The sequence below is a fragment of the Aythya fuligula genome, chromosome 6, assembly GCF_009819795.1.
Source record: "Aythya fuligula isolate bAytFul2 chromosome 6, bAytFul2.pri, whole genome shotgun sequence".
Lineage (NCBI taxonomy): Eukaryota > Metazoa > Chordata > Aves > Anseriformes > Anatidae > Aythya > Aythya fuligula.
The window spans coordinates 17,178,030-17,199,166 of NC_045564.1; the positions used below are offsets into that span (position 1 = coordinate 17,178,030).

Here is a 21,137-nt window from a genome sequence, read left to right on the forward strand (position 1 = left end):
TGCCATTTACATAGTGTAGAATTTGCTTATGCTACTGGAACTAATACTGTATTTTAGAAGATTTTTTTTGTTGTTCATACTATCAGGTCAGGATTTTGATCAGTCTCAGGAGAAAGGATTGGTAGTTTAAAATTTCATCCATGGCTGGGAGCACATACCAGCTAAACTGTGCTGATGTCTATGATTAGGGTATTTTTGAATTCATCCAAAATGTTTCTGATTCCTTCTGTGTAAAAAAATTAGGTGAAGCTGCTTATGTTTTATGTTCTTTGTGCTTTGCTGCAGTGTTTTTGGTGGAGTGGTAAGTTGGAGGTGTTCAGCAGAGCTGTGGCCACAGGCAGGAGGCAGCTCCGGCCCACTGGGCTCCCCTGCGGGCAGGGCTGTGGTGTGTGGCGGAGCGGGGAGCTCAAGGAACGTATCCATGGCAAGGGCTGAGCAACATGGATGTGACATGACTCAAGCAGAGCCCCCAGCACTTCATAACCACCCTGCAGCAGCAGGGCCAGGGCTGTGCCGCAGCTCCTCATCAGCGCTTCCACACGAGCCCTCCCTGAGTGGTTTTACCCCGAGTGCAGGAGGAGGCACGGATCTCACAGGGCTTGGCTCCCAGGCCTGAATTGTACAAGATGTGGCCAGGGAAGCCTCAGGGCAGGCATTTAAGATCCCTGGCGAGGCAGAGATGGGTTTTACTGCTCTCAGTAGTAGGCAGCCGCCTAACGACCTGCTGTGACGGGCCCTGACCGCCCGGCAGGCAGCGCCTCGCCGCCGGCCCTTGCGGTCACCCATCCACGCAAAACCCGCGCGGCGCCCGCTTAGCTTCGGCGGCGCCGCGGCCACACCCAGCCGCGCGGCGCTTCCGGCCACACAGGCACCCCCCTCCACGGCCCCGACCGCCCCGCCGGCGGCGCCCAATCGGCGGCGCGCGCCGCCCCTCGGCGCCACGTGACCCGCGCTCCTCCGCCACCCGCGGAGATGTCGGCGGCGCTCTCGCGAGAGGCGACGGAAGCCTGTGGGGGACCCGGCCGTTAACGCGCGCTGCGGGCCCGGTGAGTTTGTAAACAGCGGCACCGGGCCCCTCCCGGCACCGCCCGCCCCGCAGCGGAGCCCCGGGCCCGGCCCGGGGGTGGCTCCGCCGCCGCGCGCCGTGCGGGGGCTGCCCGGGAGGCGGTAACATGGCGGCGCCGCTCCGCTCGGCGGCCGCCCCCTCCCCCACCGCGGCCTGCGGCTCCCGGCGCCCCTAGAGCCGGGCGGGGCCGGCACCGGGGCCGCAGCGCCGCAGGTAGGGGCGGGGGCGGCCGCGGCGGGGCCCGGGCCGGCCTCCCGGACCTGCCCTGCCCTGCCCTGCCCTGCCCTGCCCTGCCCCAAGGCTGCGCGGCACGCAGGGCCCGGGCCGTGCCCGGCGGCGGGCGGCCGGGGCGCCCCGCTGCAGGCGAGAGGCGTGGGCCCGCCCCGCATCGTGCGGCTCCCGGGGCGCCGCCGTAACGGGTGCGGGTGGCTGCGCGGGGTCTCGGCACGGGGGGGTTATCGCCCCGGTGTGGGGCGAGGGGGGGATGGGGGGGATGGAGGGGGTGTTGCCGTGCTGCTCCTGTGGTTTTGTCCCCCCGCAGCCCCGTTCGTGAAGTGGGAGCCGGGAGTGCGTTTCCGTGCCCCAGCCTCGGGCTCTGACACTCGCTTTTCTTTATGTTGCCTTCTCCCAGGAATGGTCGTTCTCCTCCCCAAATGAAGGTAGCCACCTGTTTCTTCATGCTAGAGCGCAAAATTCTGATAGGGATAGAAATTCTGATTCATCCGCTGCTTTGCGAATAACTAACTCAGACTGAGTTTTGTGTTTCACCTTTTAAAGTACTATCTTTATCCTCATCTTGTCTCATCTATTCTGTTCACAGCTGTGAAAGGCCTTTCCCAAGCTCTTGCTGGCTGTAAAGCTACATATGGTTACCATTTGTTTTTTATTAAAAAAAAAAGGCCAATGTTGCTGAACTTAAGTTTAAGTTACTGCTGTGTCTGCATAAGATGGCATTAAACGCTAAATTCAACGTTCGTTTCAAGGATGAGGAAAACTTTTATTTGTGGTCCAGGGCTTCTAGTAAGTGTTTTGGATGCATCTTCAACTTCTCATTGAAACGTACATGGCTGCCCATTGATGGAACTCCAGCTGTAGGTGCAATTGACAAGCTATTGTCAGGTTAGGCATTCACTTGGATTCTCCAATCTAAGTTGGAAGAATCAAAGTTGGAAACTGCTATAGTAAGAGAAGCAACAATTTTGACATGTTGTCATGAACTGCTTATTATAAATATGCATCGAAAGAAATGTGAAATAAAAATAATTCCATGTGTATGTGGGGTGAAGGTGCTTTTAAAAAAATTCATTATGAGTTTGTTTTACTACTGATGTGCCATGCTAATATTTAATCAACTATTTGAGTCTGTGATCTTTTTCACTGTGCAGTCATATTTCTGTCCTGATTTAAATTCTAGAAATCTGAACATCTTTGTTATATCTTTTTCCAGAAACTTCTTGACTGTGCAACATGTAATATAAGGTGCTTTCAGGTCCTAAATTTAATCATGCATACTTCTATGAATAATTTTTGTTATCATGTTGCTACTGTGTTTTTGTGACAGCACTGAGTGGCCTGAAATATGCTGTTCTTTTGAATTCTATTAATTAAATTTGGGTGCATCTATTGCCTAACATTCCTCTCTCATCAGCTATTCTTTTTCTCCCCAAACCATTAACTAAACTTACAAATGCGTGTTTACATTTAAAGAGTATCTGTTATTTCTAATATGAACATTTTTATGTCTTAAAATGATCTTGAAGTAACATTACCTATTTTCAGTGGAATAAACATGATTCAATAGTACTAACTTTTCTTTGTAATAATGAATTGCCTTCAAATTATCGTGTCCTCCTGCATAACTTAAGCAGGTTTGTTTCAAATCAATAAGGTGCACTCTAAGAAGACGTTGAGTAGAGTTAGTGATAGAAATATGAGCTGATATTTAATAGCTATACAATAGCTCGTATTTCTGCAACTTGGTGCCACGCTGTTTCCAATTGTATTCTCTGTCAGTTGCACTTTAGCAGGAACTCAACTTGAGAATTTTTCTGTTAGCTTCGGTTCAGACTTGTGTTTGTCTTCAGTAAGTTATTTTGAGCAGTGCAGTGTGGTTCCATTTCTGGGTAAATGCCAACGGTCACTTACTTTGTTGCTTATAGGGTGGAAAATCAGTAAATCTCAATGAGCAACGGGAGTCCTGTAGGGAGATGATCCTAATATTTTAAGGATTTTTGTTCTTACTTGAATTCTAAATTATCATACTCAATGTTTGTTAGGTTGATGGACAATACTAAAACATTCACACCTAGGAAACTGAGCTGATGAAAGTAAGTCCTAGTATCTCACTAAGCAAATCATGAAAAGATCAGGGGAATATTAACTCTAAATTTCTTCTCTGAGGCTCACCGGCTTTTGACTTCTTTTTAAGAGCTGCGTTCACATAGCATGAACTTCCACTAATCAAGGCAGGAGCTGCCGTCCAGAAGCTAGGCCTGGGGACCTTTCTTTATTCAGTCAGTGCTCCCTGTCTACCAGAATTGTACCTCCTTATGCAGAAAGCCTGATCCTTCAGCAAAACCAAAGTAACTTCATTGTTTTGTTTCTGTACACATGACTCTCTGGCCAGTGGACGTCTTGTTCTCATTTGAACTTGTTGAGTCAATCGGTCCTCACTTCTCACACGTTTTTCCTCTTACACAGTTGCTGCCTTCTTGTTTATTGTAAGTTAATTTCATACCTTCCTCAGTTTGTCTTAGATGTCAGTTACAAACACATAACTTAGGACATCAGGAAAAAGTGTTCAGCATTAGGCTTTTTAAAGAAGAAATCAGCTGTGTGCTGCAGGTTTTGCATTCTTCCTTATTGTTCCTCTGAAACTCTGAAACTGACCATGTGTCTTCTAGGAAATGGAACAGCCACTCTAGTAAGCAGCAGAGTGGCAGTAGTGAAGAAGTTGTTCCTGTTTTCCTCTTTGCCAGTTTTTGGGGCTCACAGCCTTCAAATGTTCTGGACTATGACCATCTGCAACATTCTCTTGCAGAATCTACCGAGTCACTTTCTGGTGATTCTGCTTCCTTTATGAAGAGGAAAGTTTGATTTTTTCCATTTTTTTTTTCTCCTTCAGTCTACATTATTCAGTTTAGTTAGTTTGTTTGTTTTTTACAAAAAATTCTATGGTGGCATTACCAAAATACAGTTGGTAAGAACACTTTTGAAAGTGGTCTCTAATGGTGAAGTATTAATTACTTTTGATTCATCTTTCTTCTTTTGCATTACAGGAAAGTGAAAAGATAACAAAAAGCTGTTCCAGTCTCTCTGGGTAAGTGGAGTGATGGCTTTTTCTTCTAAAATGGAGTTGTTGATTTTATTTACTTTAGTTCTTGTAAAAGTATTACTTTTACTTATTCACTTTACATCTTGTAAGTGATGTATTCTACATGTAAACATCTGATTTTTACTGAAAGTAAAACTTGTAAGGTTGACTGCCTGTGTAGGAATGAAGATCAAATATGGGAAGTGATTAAAATTTATGCTGTACAATGCTGTATTCAAGTATTGCAAGTATAAAAGGTACTCTCTTTATTTTGATTTGCATTGACTAGTTTGGCTGCATGAGAAAGCCAGTGCTTTTAATTTTGGAGTGGTTACATTTGGAAAACAAAAATAGCTGTTTCTTTTTCTCATCTGAAGAGGCATCTCTGTCAAAATTCCTACATAGAGCCAAACGAATCACTAAATGTAGTTCTTCAGGTAACTGTTACTGTTGCTCTTGACTGTGACAAATATATTCAGTCCGCTTGACTTTAGTTAAAAGCGAATGTGGAGATGAAAGAGTTACGCACTTCAAGTAGAAATTGTAGATTGATAAAGACTTTGAAAATCTTTGACCTTGCCCTTTTATGTTACAGTTTTGTTTTATAAGATGGAACTTTTAGGGTATGATCTAAAAAATCTTATGCTATTAACTTCAAGCAATTGATGATTGAAGCTATGATGAGGGCTACGTTAAAGCTTACAGAGGGTTAATAACTATACATTAAGAGTTTATGGTGCAATAAAAAGGGGCACAATCCCAGATCAAATGTAAAGAATAAAAAAAAATGTTGAATGTACATGGTTAGTCTTGAGAAAATGCAAGCATTGGAAAAATACATCACTGATGGTCTAACTTAAGCACTCTGTGATGTACACACATAAGAGAGACTCAGTGCTAACAGACTACCATAATTCTGATTTGTGTCCAAAATCTAATACATTTTTTTTAATCCCACTTGCTCGTTGTGTTTTCTAACCAGAATATGTAGATGTGTCTGTAAGTGGTCAGCCTAGCTGCAAAATGTGGGTTTGCAACACATGTAAGCTGGCAGACTCAGACTGTCCTCTATGGACTGTCCAGTTCAGGCATGTGTGTGGCAGCATGACACTCGTGAGAATGTCTGCTCTTTCTTGCTTGCGGGCCATCAGAGGAATGCTGGAGGAATAGAAAAATTCTAAGGGGTTTTGGTGCTTTTGTTTGTTTCTTTGTTTTGTTTTTCCTTCCAGATTTTGTCTGTTTATAGTTGTCTGTCTTCTCAGCAGATCCCATCCTTTTATGTTCAGTTCAGGTTGTTTTCTTCTGTGCTGTTTGTATCAACTCCAAAATTGCAGGAGGTTGCTACAGGGTTTAACGTAAGAAATTACAGAGTAAGGCTGCATAGTCCAGGAACAAGTTAAGGCATAAAGGTCTTTTGGCATATAGCATGTTTGATGCTGATAAAGTGTTCAGAGGTTTTAGGAGCAAGTCTGACAAGTATTAATAGGTACGTGTAAATTATTTTTCTCAGCAAATTTGGAGATGTTTTTACAGGATTTATTAATATACATGCATACGTTTTAAACAGCTATTTAAATGTTTAATAGAATAAATTTGAAATGAGGTGTCAGTTGGATTTTCCATGCTTCTGACATGTAGGGAGTTAAGAGAAAACAGAACATTTACCAGTAAAATAAGCCAACAAGACATTGGCTAAGCGTACTATTCTCTTCTTTTACAAGTTGTCTACAGGAATGTATTTTACAAGCAAGCCTCGGAGGATGCAGTAATAGTTTCCAGAAAGTGTACTTTAGATGTTTAATTGAAGTCTTATAAAAATATACAAATGATTGTTGAAGCTATTTTTGTGGTACACATAGATGAACTCTAGTGTGGTGTGTCATAGAAACACCTTTACTTTTTAAGTAAGCACGCGGTCTTAAATATTAGTAAAATGTTTTCAAACCTTACTGTTATCGTTTCTCTTTGTATTTAAACATGTATACATACTTGCAGGTATATAGTTTACTGTGCTGTTTGCCTTCCAGATTATGAGTGATGAGGCATGTGACATTTTAAAGTACTTTCGCTTCAATCTGGTTTTTCTTTGTACTGTAAATACAGAGTAAATGAACACCAAAAATGTTAGATTGCGTTCTGGTTTTAGTATCAAAATTGATTATACTGCTGAGCTTATTTGATGCTTTTCCTGCTCAGCTCTGATTCTGTTTCTCACTGAGAATTGCAGTGAGAATTTATAGGTTTCTCTATGCTATTGAAAGAGGTTAGGATTGGAAGGCTTGTAGAAGAAAGCTGTACTTCAGTGGATTGTAATAATAATTATTTCACTGAAGTATTTGGTTTATCTGAAGAGAAAAAGTTAAGGGTGGACTTTCATTTTCAGATGGAATTGCTTCAAGAACTATCTTTTTCTTCTGGGTGGCAAGGTGTTTGCTTGTTACTTGGTTGATGAAGATGTGTAAAGTTTATCTGTAGCGTTTGGATTAGAAGTTCGTGTGGGTTGGGAGAGTAACGTTTTTTTCAAGATGGCATTTATCTGTCCTCTGTATAATAACACATAAGGTAGTGTAATAGAGAAAGAAACTAGGTCCTTCCTTAGCCTTCTTTCTCCAGGCTGAACAAACTTAGCTCCGTGCTACTCCTCTTGTATGAAATAGTCCAGCCCCCTAACTATTTTGGTGGGGCCCCAGCTGGTTTCTCTACAGTTTGTCATCTGCTGTGTTTTTAAGGGCTCAAAGCTGGACACAGTACTACAGCTGTAGCATCATGAGTGCCAAATAAAGGAGAATAATCACTTCCCCTGATCTGCTTGCACTGCTCTTGCTAATTCAGCCCAAGATGCTGTTAGCTTTCAATGCTGCAAGTGACATGCTGCTGAATTGAGTTCAGTTTCTTGTCCTCCAGGAGTTACAGGTTCTGCCCCAAAGCTGCTTGACAATCATTTGGCCCTCAGCCTGTAGTATTGCATGGAATTATTTTGTTCTAGGTGTGAGCTTTGCATTTGACTTTGTAATAGGTAAATACAATCCTTACTGATGTGGCTAGACTAATGAATGTGAGCCCTTTGTTTTCCCATCCTGTCAGATCCGGTTTCTATTTAGATTTATAATGTCCAAGGTCTTGTTGGAATGCATGCGTGAACTCTTTTAAGTGCAAAAGCTTTAGTGCTTCAAGGGACTTTTTTTTCCTCAGATGTTAACTGGAATCCCTTTACAAGGCAGTATCTCACCAAGTTCCTTGTGGTCTGCAGTCGAGTAATATTAGAAAGTTCAGGACATGAATCTGTCTCCAACTTTTTTCCACTAAGTTATCCAGCAGGACAACACTTTGTTTTTTTTTTCTTTATAAACAGGATATTCAAAATTCACAAGCTTCACAAACTAAAACATGAAACCAGGTAACTACTTCATATGCAAATGCATGGTTTGGTAATATTTGTTTAAAAGAGAAAATGGACAGACAGGAAAAATTCATCTTTATAGATTGTGACCTAAGAAAAATGCTAACAGTGTGGGTGTTGTAGATTTTTATGGCTGATACTATGCATTTGTCAAAGACTCAGAGCAAGCTATATTAACAGATATAATGCTTTGTGAGCAATTTTGTTAATTCAAATCTTCATCCTTTGGAATAAAAAAATTATCATCTTCAGCCATTTCTGATAAAGATATAACTCTTCTGTTCATCATGTATATCCATATGTGTGTATTGCAGCCATATTTCACTATATGGTGCCCCACGATCAAGATTTAACAAAGCTAATTCCTTTTGAGACCTAAAGGAGACTGACCCTGCTATTTTTGGACCTGCATTAAAAAAAATAATCTGCTTTGCATAGCTGAACAATGCCAGTGCTTATGGAATGGCTTTTAAGTGTCTGTAGAGTTTGAAATAATGTACAGTAATTAGGGTGGAATCCTAAAGCTTCATTGAGAAGAACCTTAGTTTTTATCCTAAAGCTTTAGTCATGAGTATTACATATGACATTGTTAATATTCTTTAATAGTGATAGTACCAAGTTCATAGTTTTAACAGTTCACAAAATATTTCACCTTTTCAGAAACTTGAGACAGGTTATGGACTCTCTGCAAAGAACAGCAGAGCAATCTCCATCCCTGACTTGCTTTGGCATCCTGTCTGCAGGACATAAATGTTTCCCTGGGCTGTCAGTGCCAAAGACTCTAAAGTTTCTGGCAGCCATTCATCTCTTCTTGGTTTGTGATCTCAGTCTCAGTATCCTCGTTCTGTTGAATGTATATATTTAGAAGTGACGCTGGAATCTCCCCCCGATGTTTTGCTTCTTTGCTATTTGGTGTCCATGGCCAAGGACACCGGGCTCTCCTTCTCCTTGAAGTAATACCCTTTGCAGCTGTTTTTACCGTACAGTCTTAGAGAAAAGGATCAGGTAATATATGCCCTGCAGATATGAATCTCTGCGGTATTACGTCTTAAATAGTTTGCTTAGGCTTATTTGAGCTGTTTTGTGCTTAGTGCTAAATGGTGTATATTCTTAGTATAGTTAGGCAGCTTTCAAAAGCCTTACAACTTTTCATGACTACTCTTTTGGGGGAGAGATGGATTTATTCTGCTTATGATCGTTAATCACAAAGACATCTTCATACATCAAGCCAAGCTGAGGTCAGAACTAACACTGTTAGATCTCCATACTTAGATCTCCATGCTTAGAGATGAACATGTTTCCTCCAGAGTAAACCTTCAGATGGGTTAAGAGTGCTTGTCGTCTCCTGGCTAATTAGATAAATTGGTGCTTTTTTTTTCCCCATCCCGTTACTTGACCTCAGAATGAGATAACTTTAGTGATTAGTTACTCATCACTATTGGGTTTACTGATGTGACAGTATCATAATTTTATGTTTGCTGTACCAGTACTTCATTATTTTTAGTTGTTGATGTCACTCTATCTACATATTACTATTATGCTTGTCTAGCACAGCTTGACCCAATTCCATGCATGTCCCTCTTTCTCTTCCCAAAGTGGCCTGATGCTACCTTGCTTGTAGAATGAGAGTGTGACTGAGAAATGCGCTCTCCTTTCTCTTCTTCCTCCCTCTCTCTTTCTTCCTAACCCAGAAAACAGAGCCAGTGGATTCATTTTGCTTTGCTGGAACCCAAAAAAGGAAGGGGCTGAGGGAAAGGCTCATGCTATAGTAAGGTCCACTAACCAGGAAAGTATTAAAAAGCAGTAGAACCCAGTATGAACTTGAGAGATCTTGCAGACAAATGATTCAGGAACAGAAAGCTCAAAATTACGAGATGAGGGACAGTTATACCTCCTGGCCACAGCTTCTTAAAACCACCTTATTCAAAAAATTAGTACAATATCATTGATATGTCGTAGAATTACAAGGCTTTTTTTGTACTGGTATCTTGAAAAATTCAAGTAAGTCACCACACTGGTACCCAGGCATATGGTACAGATGTGCCCTGGTCTTACCAAGGTGGAAGGGGAGGGTGAGACAGCAGATCTGCATGAATTTTTTTCCTTGCTCTGCTATGGGAACAAACAATGTATTTCTTTTCATTCTCTACTTTACCTGAAGCTTCCTTGCATAATTTAGAATATATTACCTAAGTTCGATCATCAGAACTGAAAAGACCTTCTTTGCTTGTAAAAACTTCTGTGATACAACAATTTGTTGCAGGCATTTATTAATTAATAAATTAGTTGGAAAAAAATCTGTAGTTCTTCAGTATTTTAATTCTTCTTGGTGGTATCCTTGAAACTTTATTAGTTTAGTTGTTGCCCTCACTGAACTTTACAGATAATATGAGGGCTGATTTTTTTCACTTTTGTACAAGAGTTCACACTTCAAAAATGAGAGGTACTGGAATTTTTTATTAGAAGAATATGAATGAAGTAGTTTGTCCAAAAGAATTAATAGTAGAAGCACCTTTTTCTTTCTGAGAGAGGCAATACTTAATTGGTCAATCTGGTGAGGTAAACAGTTTCTTCAAAAAACTGTCGTATTTCATTGTAACATGGCATTTGTCATTACAAAATCATGGATTGTTGCATATTTAACAGGCATAGTAATTAATATTTACTTTCAATTGCAGTTCATTGCCATGAAAAGGAGGATATGGTAGCTTGCCCTATGAAACAGGTTTATATGTGATATCTGGCAGGTATGTGTATCAGTATGTGTGGTAAGTATGCAAATCAGCACAAAATATAAGAGTGTTAGTATTTATTACTTCATTCTTAAATGTTTTTAGTCTGTTAGTAATTCAGTTGTATGGCTGTGATGTTATTAAAGTACATATTTTTGTAGTTATGTTTGTAAAAGATGACATAAAGGACATCTGCTAACTTTGCATTACAGATTATGAATAAAAAAAACTTCAGAATCAATCACGTTCATCTGTTGGCAGTGTATGCTTGAGTACTCAGTATTATCTGCTGCTTTGTTCTTTTTGGGGGCAGGGAAATGGGTAGTGATCACAGTGTATTTTCATTTCAGTAGCAAGCTGTCTTACTGTGTTTTCAGGTATCTTCTGCAATTGATCATTTTGTACACAAATACTTGCCTTTCTGACTGAGATGCACATTTTAGACCTACTATGTTTCTGTTTGGTCCAGATGCTACTTATGTCCTGGGTATTTAGATTCTTAGTGCAGCTAGAAGGCAGAAGTTCTAGAATATTAAAATCTCCTGTGAATGTTAATGTATTGATAACTTGTTGCGATATTTATAAAATGCTTTCCACTCTTCTTAATACAGGTAGCACAACGACCTGTGGAATATGAGTGATGACAAACCCTTCTTATGCACTGCCCCTGGATGTGGCCAGGTAACAGTCTGACTTGAACTTAATAACATTGATCAAGTAAAAGTAAAACAGTGAACTGTATTTCAAGGGACTGAAGAAAAGGGGGTTTATGATGACTGGTAGAAAGTATGGTGCTTTCCAGTTTTGCTGAAAAGCAGATGACAGCAAGAAGTTCTAGCATTTTAATTGTGTTTATTCAGAAAAATATTATCCATACAAGGAAAAGATAATTAAATTACCCTTTCTGAGCTGAACACAATTTCATTTGTTAACCTTGCCTTATTTGTTTTCATGAAAATATACATATACATTTTCATATTCACTAAATGTAATTTGTATTAGGTAAGCTGCATTTTTCAGAATATTACAATGTTAGTGGGAAGCTTATTGTGAAGTTTGCAGGCATTCTGTGTTTGTCTATGAAAAATGTCAATTTTTTTCACTTCAAAGTAGTTTATTACTTTGATTAATCTTCATATCTGTGGTGACTGCAGATATAAAATAGCTCTTATTTATGTATGTTTTTGTTTATGGGAGGTGCTAGAAGTATACATGCCACAAAATGTGTTTCAAATCCTATAGTGCTTGTAACATACTCTGTTAAATAGCATTAGTAGATATAGCACTGAGTGAGCAGAAAATAAAAAATACTAATAATGAATGCTTTAACAGATGGTCGCTTAAAAGGAAGCGGTCTTAACACTTTTAATTTAGTAACCTGAAAATTAATGAATTTACATTTATCTGCTGCATGAAATTGGCATCCCTGCTGCCTTTATCGAGAACTAATTTCTTAAGCTGGATTTTTTCCATTATATTAGTGCACTTGGATTTATTTGGATTTTGAGTTCAAAATATTTCTATTCTTATTCTGAAAACATGATGACTGACAGTGTTAATATTATATTAATGGAACATTTTGTATTTAAATCTGGAAAGAACTAAGATTTCTTATGTCTAATATGTTCAGAGACATGAAAAGTAACAGAAGAGGACTGCCTTCTCCTAAGCAACATTTGTCCTCATTCTATTTGAATCTCATTTTAATGTAAGCTCTGTCAGAAGTGTTTTGGCAACTAAATCTCATATAAGAAGCATCATGGGGCTACAGCAATCCTCGATTGAAGTGAAGGAGAAGTTTATGCCCCAGAGAATGGGCAAAGCTTCTCAAGATGCCAGATCGTGCTAGATCTGAGAGAGGCAGTCTGAATATGGAGAACCTGTTCCCTTCAAAGGAGCCTTTCCATCACATAGTGCAGACAGATGTATTTGAGGCTTACTATGATAAACAACGTTTGTGGTTTATGTTATATCTAGACATAAGTTGTAGGAGCTATGGATAATCAGACATTTAGTCCTTGGCAAGGGGAGTTCTAATTAATAAAAAAAAAAAAATGTGTCTGGTCTGTATTATACTGCCTTTCAGTAATCTTACATTTTTAAATCCCCTTTCAGCTCAATGTGTACATGTCCTTTCTCACAGAAATATTCTGGATAACTGTGCTGTGAGGTCAACTAAGCTTTCCATTTTGTTTTCCAAAAAATATGTTTCATGGGTATCATACGGGACGTATGTGGAGTGACTTGAATGATTGGGGAAAATTCAGAAACATAATTTGGGTTCCAAATGCTCATAAAGGAAAGTAAGAGAATATTTTGTAGATATGTTCTTGTTAGGAAGCCTGTATGTGGGGAAACCTTTTTTTTTTTTTTTAGGTTATCTCAATTGAAACACTAGCTTTACCTAAAATTACAGAGAAATAGTGAATTGTAGGTTAATAGAAGTAAGAATCTTCAGCACATAGTTTGTCTACCTACTGCTTCTTTCAGAGTATACCCCAAATTTTGGAGGAATTATGCAAAAAACTGCTGGGATGCATCTGAAAACTTGAGAGTTCTTAAATTGCTTTTTAGATTGCTGATAAGTTCATTCACAGCCTTTCAGTTGTCTGATGTTCCAGTGTTTCCTATTCTGTCTGCCTCTTACGTTATATAGTAAGCTGTTAGGAGCAAGAGATATACTTTATTTCTGTTTTATGCTATTAAATACAGTAAGAGTGTGTTTCTGATGATCTGATTACAGATCATTCTTTTTATTGTGATAATACAAACAATACAGAATTGAAATAGTGATAATCAAAACAGAGTAAAAACTGTTTTACATGTTGTCAAAATGCCTTTCTGTAGAGTTGTGTTTGCTGTGTTCACATTCAAAATTACAACTGTTTCTTAAAACTTTCTGCCACAGCGTTTTACCAATGAGGATCATTTGGCTGTCCATAAACATAAACATGAGATGACACTGAAATTTGGTCCGGCTCGTAATGATAGTGTCATTGTGGCTGGTTAGTATATACTTTTATAACTAGTTTATTCACTTTTCTGGTGGAATGTGCATACGTTTTATGTATTTTCTGTATTTAATGCATAGACTTCTATTAAGACACTATGCAACATTTTCTTCAGTGTAGTTGTCTGCATCATGTTTAGTAAATGTTTTCTCACATAATTTTGTTAAAATCTGAAGCCAGTTATTCTACCTAAGTAACTTTATTTATATCTGATACAAGATTAAGTATTTTTCAATAATCAGTTCTTTAAGAATTAATTAAATTGTGTAGTAAGCATTCAATAAGAACACTCTCTAATAAAGGCTACGCCTCACAGGGTCTGTAACTAGGTTATGCCATATTTAAGGTTTACTTTCTCATTGAGATTACATGTCTCTTAAATTTTAAAATACTTGGAGTTTTTACATACTGTGATGACATTCATAGGATCATAGAATATCAGAATTGGAAGGGACCCACAAGGATCATCGAGTCCAACTCCTGCCACCACACAGGTCTACCCAAAAATTCAGAGCATATGACTAAGAGCACAGTCCAAACATTTCTTAAACTCTGACTGGCTTGGTGCTGTGACTACGTCCCTGCGGAGCCTGTTCCAGTGCGTGACAGCCCCTCTCAGTGAAGAGCCTCTTCCTGATACACAGCCTGAACCTCCCCTGTAGCAGCCTGACACCAACCCTCGGGTCCTATCACTGGTCACTAAAGAGAACAGATTGGCATCTGCCCCTCCACTCATCAATTAGGATATTAGGAGAATGAACAAATAAATGAATTATTATCTTTGAATAAAATAGTAGAAGAAAAATAACAATTTTGGTTTTAATTATTTGAAGTATTTTTTATTTTAAATTCCAACTACTTTTATTGTATTTCCACCTCTGAATTCATAATGTATTCTTGGTCATTTGTAAGTACTATTTTTTGTCAGGGATCAGAAGTAATTGCTAATGGATCATTGCAATCTATGCTTCAAAGCTCTTCAATGAAGGTAGCACGTGCTATCTTCATGCTAAAGTTAGAGTCGGAATGTTTTTTTTTTGTTTGTTTGTTTTCAGTGGTGGAAGAGCCTAAATGAACTTGCAGAGATTTTCAGATATCTTCAGAACATTTTTCTTTTACATGGGTAACTTGCTAGGATGAACAGACAAAAATGAAGTTACTCTTAAGCCAGCAGTTATGTTTTTTAAAGTTTCAAATGTGATCCTCAACAATTAAACCATAAGGAAGGGACCTTGTCAATAATTGTGAGAGAATGAAACAATGGCATCATTCCAACTTTTTGCAACCATGTTCTAGTGTATAATCTGTAGTCATAAATGCTACATTATGTTAGTGAAGATGCGTATAGTACCACTTAGGATATTTCAAATACAGTTACTTTGCAGCAAATACGGTTATCTTTGACCAGATAATAATAGTGAAATAAGGGGGTTTTACATAGTACCAAAAATTTCATAGAAAGACCTTTTTGAAAATGTCTTGGCAGTAATCAGCAAAATACCAAAGTTCTTCTGATTCTAGCTCAGTGGTATGGCCATCTTAGGAGCCAGTACAGTCTTGTGTGCAATATCACGCTTCTTTTTAGTGTGTTCCACACACTTCAGAGTAATCACTGCTGTTTTCACAATATGAGAAGAAAAATGCAAACTGTGAGCTTTAAATACACTTTTGTTTTTATTAAAGCCTTCATGTAAGCATTATCTTTGTAACTAGAACCTGCTAGCTCACCAAAGTGCTCTGCTATGCTAGACTAGGCACTTGAGAATAGCTCCCTCTGGTTGCTGGACATGGTCGGAAGAAAAGCTTTGTTAACCATCCAGCACTGTAAGGGGCTTGCTTAGTGGTTTTCGGACTTGAATTGCTTGTCTCCAGCAGGTGGAGTAGGGCTTGTGGTCGGTTTTCCTGCAAGACAGAAAAGAGTGTGTTTTAAAGACAAAACAGAATTCTTAACCATGTCATTTTTCTTTCCCCCATATCTGTATTCTTCAAAAGGAGACAGTTTTCTCTGTATCTGAGAGTCTAGTTGTCTATCAACATGACTAATGAACGTCAGCTTACAAAAATTAAGAATATTAATGTAAATGCCATATATTACAATGTTTTATAATGAATGTGATCTTTCACTTCTCTCTGTTAGCTGCTTTTTATTAATATATAGATGGTTTTTGCTGGCTAAGAGACCAGATAATTCTGTCTGAAATGAGCAAATTTTATGAAAGGCTGATGGGGGGGGAAAAAACAGAAGAACAGCCATTCTATCACAACTGTAGGATTTGGGGTTTATGACTTTAATTCCAGGTAGGTGCACTGAAGTACTTTGATAAAGAATTTTTGTTGGCATTCTTTTCATTGTGTAGTTATCTTTTGAGAATGTTACTATCATGAGAAAATCAAAACAAATCTGTTAAGTATTAACTTTAAGGTTTTCTTCTTTTAACCAGTCTTCAAAATATGTAGCTGATTAACATTTTACAAGAAAATGGAATGTAGGAGCACCCCAAACATTCAAAAATACTTACTTAGTTTTCTACACTTAGTTTTCTGAAGAAAGTGAAGTAATTTTGAAGTCAATTGCTAAAGATCTTCAAGTGTTAATACTCACACTGATCCACTATAAAGTCACTTAGAGTAAGTAATTAACTCTGTTGATACCATCTTTGTGTAGGCTAAATACAGGTTTCTTAAATTTGAAGGTTACCTTGCTATGATTACATTATTTTTAAATTAAGTTAAAGGAAATCCTTTGTAACATAAAATTCACTTTATTCAGATGTTTTTTTGACTGTTCCTTAGTTAGCTTGGGTTAGTTTTAATGAGAGTTACTGATATGTAATTACATGAATACATATCTTGATAGCATACTGGTGCTCTCTGCTTTTACTCTGAAAAAAATTTACAATACATATGTTCACCGTATATTTAAAAATAAAATTGTGGGTTTTTTGTAAACTTCATTTCAGATCAGACACCAACACCAACTCGATTCTTGAAGAACTGTGAAGAAGTTGGCTTATTCAATGAATTAGCAAGTCCTTTTGAAAATGAGTTTAAAAAGGCTTCTGAAGATGACATTAAGAAAGTATGTTCAAATACTTTTTCTTTTCAGTGCTTCTGCTGCTTTTATATCACAAGTTCCATTTAAGAAAGAGAGCAAACTTGACTTATATATATATCTTTTTAAACTATACCAGTAATCATTGTCCAGCTGCTTATCTGTTCTGTGGAGAGAATACGAATTTAAGAATCCCTTCTGAAGATTGATTTACCTGAATTTACGTAGATAGAATGGACAGTGGGGCATAATGACTTTGTCTGTCTTCTTCAAGAATCTAGTCTATGTGTTTAAATTAATTATTAGCTTGGTTGAAATTTCATTAGTCCCTAAATAAGCAAAAAAATCAGAAAAGTAATGAGTTTTTGGAGAAATAAAAATATTTGAGAAGAAAAAGGTGAAAAGAATAGTATGTGAACACTATTTTGAATGTGCTTAGATTTAAAATAGCAATGTTATTCTCAGAATCAGTAATAACAATAATGAGATTAAGCACTGACAAAGTTCAGCAAAAACACTAAATTTAGAGGTGTCTGTAATTTGGTTATGATTATATTCACTTTGTGAGTTAAGTAAACATTTTTACCTATAAATTACTTATAACAATCTAAACATCTACAATTCTTTTTTTACTTCAGATTAAAATAGAAGCAAGATTTGTTCTGTATCTGTTCAACAATTTCATGTTTTTGTGAGGAACTTCCCATATGTTTAAATGTGTTTTATTCTATCTATTTTAGCACTTCCTAATTATAACTGGTTTAGGGCCCAAACACTTCTGCAAATGAAAAATTTTTATTCAATATCTCCTATAAGTAATTCTACCTTTGGTCGATTACCTGGTTGATTCCCATAGACAGTGATATAAAACAAACCCCCCCCCCCCTTTTTTTTTTTTTTTTTTTAATATTCGTATGTACAGATTTTGTAGAATCTGTCTCTGTCTGTTTTTTCTGTTTCAGTAAAGATTTTAGTATGCACTTATAAATAAGATGTATGTTTGGTTATTTGGTATTTTACATATAAGATGTATATTTGGTCATTCCTGACCAAAACAAAAACAAAACAAACGAAAAAAAAAACACACCTCACCTGTGCTTTGTTCCTACAGCTATGCCAAACAACAATATTTTTTTTACTGCGGCATTATAGGTTTTCTTAAAACTATACATATGATAATACCAGTTCTAGTACCAATACTATATTTTCTGTGTACTTCACCACTGTCTTAGAGGAGGTTGTAGGTATCACAAAGTATTTAAAACATTACAACAACTTTTTGAATTGATACTCATTATCCAAGCTGACCAGAAGAAACACAGTCACACCATGTATCTCTGGTTGATTAACATAAGTAAGCAAACGTTGCTAGGGGTGGAAAATTTGCCATAATAACACATTTCATAGGGGTTGTTTTTTTGGTTTTTTTTTTTTGAGAGGGAAGAAGAGGGTGACTTCAGCTTTTTCTGTAGTGTTTCATATTCAGCTGTAGTGTGAAAAGAGGTTCCACCTTTAACAATCTTCCCTCTTTAACAACATATTCAGTAGGAAAAATGGGGATTAAGTAGAAAAAGCATCAGGAAGAATATAAATGGAAGATGAGCTTTGGGGGAACTTTCTTCCAAAGGTATTTGGACAGTAAATTAGACAGCAGTACAGGCCTTCAAATCTATAGTGTTGCTTAAGTATTTTTATAACTCAATTTCTCTGTGGCATTTCAGATGTCCTGGTGGATTTTAGCTGTGTAGCAATACAAAACTTTCTTTTTTAGTAATTATTTGCTGCTCTAAGCTTGAAATGACTAGTCCACGGTAGCTTTTCTACTTTGAAAGTGAAGTTAAATTTTTGTGCTTTGTAGCATGTTAAATTTTTGTGCTTTGTAGCAATTTGTATAAGGATAACATCTTAAGTGTATCTTTTAAGAATAGCATAGTTCTTCCTCAGTTATAATTAAATATAAACTCTAAAAGGATTTTAATTCTCAAACAGAATTACTTTATCTAGCAATGGATATTGAAAGGCAAAGTCTTACTGAAGATTGGTATTCATGCAGGTGCTGGAAGAATTAGGCTTGACTGGTAATGTACCTGTATCAAGATCCTACAAATATCAGCACCTTTTTGTTATCATAAGACTGATTTTTTCCTTAGTTACTTATGTTTTTTTATATATTTGAATTTCTTAGTGATTGACTAATTTTATACTATTGTTCTTAGATGCCTCTAGATCTGTCTCCTCTTGCAACACCAATTATAAGAAATAAAATTGAAGAACCTTCTGTTGTAGAAACAACTCATCAAGATAGTCCTTTACCTCACCCAGAGTCTACTACCAGTGATGAAAAGGTCAGAGAATGTTTTTTTTTCCCCGAGTTCATTATCTGAATCAGATGGTCTGTAGGTTTATTGTACCTGTTTATACCCACACTACTTAACTAGTTGTAAGTAAAAGACTTCCTGTTAACCAGATTTGTTGGATGCATACTTACTCTGTTCAATTCTTTAGTTAGCTTTGCCCAGCACAATTATTTCTTTAACCCACACTGGTCATCCAGTAAACCTAGAAAGAAAATAAAAAATTAATATTCACACTATGTTAAAAAAAGGCTAACAGGGCTCTTTGTTCTGTTTTATGCATCATCAGGTAGTATTCATGAAAAAACAAAAAGTGTAGTTTCTCTATTTTTTTTTAATAATTTCAACAGTTTGAGACTCTTTACATGTACTTTTTTGTGTTCATTCTGTGTTTTCTCATAAACTGTTTTGTACAACATAAGGGGAAGTTCTACAAAAAATGCACGTGGATGAATGGGCTATCTTTCACAATTAAGCATGAAATAATTTTGTTTCAAGATTGGTAACCTACAAAGCTGATAGGCTTCAGCAGTATGTCCAAAAGTGGTGATCATGAGCAGTTTCTTGTATAATGTTTACTTGAGTATCACGGAGGGATGGATTCCTGGGGTATTGTCTGTGACTACAGAACGTTGTGATAAAACTAATTTTCGAATTACTGCTCTGGTAGTACTAGAAATAAATGTTTTAATAAGTTCAATATGTGACTTGCAGTGTTTTCATCAAATGGAGTTCTCTTAGAAAACACAAAATCAAGCAAAAACAGTGAAACATTAATTATTTCTGTTATTACTTCAATAAAAAAAAAAATATTAGGAGCAGAGAGTAGTAAGCAATATGGTTGCTCTAGTCAGTTTTTCTTTGTGCATCATTAATGGGCAATCTGCATTTGAGGAACTCAGATACCTTATTCCCAAAATTAGCAGGACTTTTCAGGATCACAGGATAATTCATGTTGGAGGATGTTTCTCATCCAACTTCCTGCTCAAAGCAGAGTTTAGCTTTGAGATCACACCAAGGAACTCAAGGATTTGTGCATTCACTGTCTTTGGAGGTTTCAAAGTTAGACTATACAATGTCTCTGCAACATGTTCTAATGCCAGGTTGTCCTTGTGAGGGAAATGTTTTTCTTGGTATCCAATGTGAACCTCTTCTGCTTGAACTTGCTTCTCTTGTCCTCTCAACAGGCACCAGTTGGGAAGAGCCTTAAGTGTGTGACAAGAAAATCGAGGGAGTTTCAGTTTAGATTTGTCTTCAGAAAGCTGTACTGAGTTTTGTAAGTTAGCAAAGATGAGGAATCGTAGCTAATCAAGGCAATCACGTAGTAAAATAGTAAAAATGGTTTAAAAATACGTGTAAAGAGCTTCTTTGACCTAGCAAATCACAGTCCAAATCTTAAATCTATATTTCATAGTTTGGAGAGGTTAGTTTGTTTTTCTCTGCAAATATGTATTCTAAGTACTCAGATTTTGGCAAGAGAAAATATTTTTCAGTAGTGGTTCAGTATCTCATTAGCATCGTTACAAGTTAAAATTGTATCTAAATGTTTGGCAGTGCTTATAAACTTATTCATGGTGTAATTTCAGTGTTGTCACTGTAACAGTGCTGAAGTGAAAAGCTGCTGCTGCTTATTGCTGTTCTGATGTCTGATTGTAGAGACAAGCTGAGCAAGGATGAGGGTGCTGCTTGGAGTGTGCTGCTGCTGCTGAATGTGGCCTGCAGAAGTTGAGAAATGTGAGCAGAGTGTTGCTGTTTTCTCAGTTAGATTTTTATATTCTCCTTCTGTAGGTGTATTGAAGGAGGGAAAGTTTGTGTTTGTCTTTTTTTCAGGGCATAACTGGTTTTAAAATATATATGCCTCTGTAACTATTTTATTGGCTGAATATGTTTTAGTAGCCTTAAATGATTACAGCCTGTTCATGTATGTGTAAGAAGGTTCTCATTTTCTTTGTAGTTGTCAAAGGAATATCTTAGAGATGTTAAAATGATGCTTAATTCTTTTCTTAGTTTTCTGCTAGAGTTCTCTTAGTTCCATTGGGCTTCATGATGTTCTGCTTGGAATAGACCAAGATATCATTGGAATTTTATAAAGCCTTTTAGCTGTAAAATAATAAGCAATCGAATCCTCATTTTTTGTTGAGAGTTTTCAAGCTCATCCTAGTTTCTTATTAACAATATTTTAGAAGAGAACCCTCAGAATTTCATAAGT

General features: G+C 37.5%; 1 protein-coding gene across 6 annotated transcripts in view; it reads left to right on the forward strand.

Moving 5' to 3' along the window:
* Positions 1–971: 971 nt before the first annotated feature.
* The window catches only part of ATF2 (activating transcription factor 2), a 50,388-nt gene continuing 30,222 nt past the window's right edge, over positions 972–21,137 (forward strand). For 3 of the 6 annotated variants that reach the window (XM_032189724.1, XM_032189728.1, XM_032189729.1), the window contains exons 1-7: positions 972–1,046; positions 4,345–4,385; positions 10,458–10,526; positions 11,123–11,192; positions 13,420–13,516; positions 16,483–16,601; positions 18,791–18,919. In XM_032189724.1, the coding sequence (XP_032045615.1) occupies positions 11,145–11,192; positions 13,420–13,516; positions 16,483–16,601; positions 18,791–18,919 (393 nt within the window). In that variant the 5' untranslated portion in view covers positions 972–1,046; positions 4,345–4,385; positions 10,458–10,526; positions 11,123–11,144. Of the gene's footprint in view, positions 1,047–1,697; positions 1,726–4,344; positions 4,386–7,731; positions 7,777–10,457; positions 10,527–11,122; positions 11,193–13,419; positions 13,517–16,482; positions 16,602–18,790; positions 18,920–21,137 lie in introns of all 6 variants that reach the window. The other 3 variants (XM_032189727.1, XM_032189725.1, XM_032189726.1) reach the window with 3 other exon arrangements.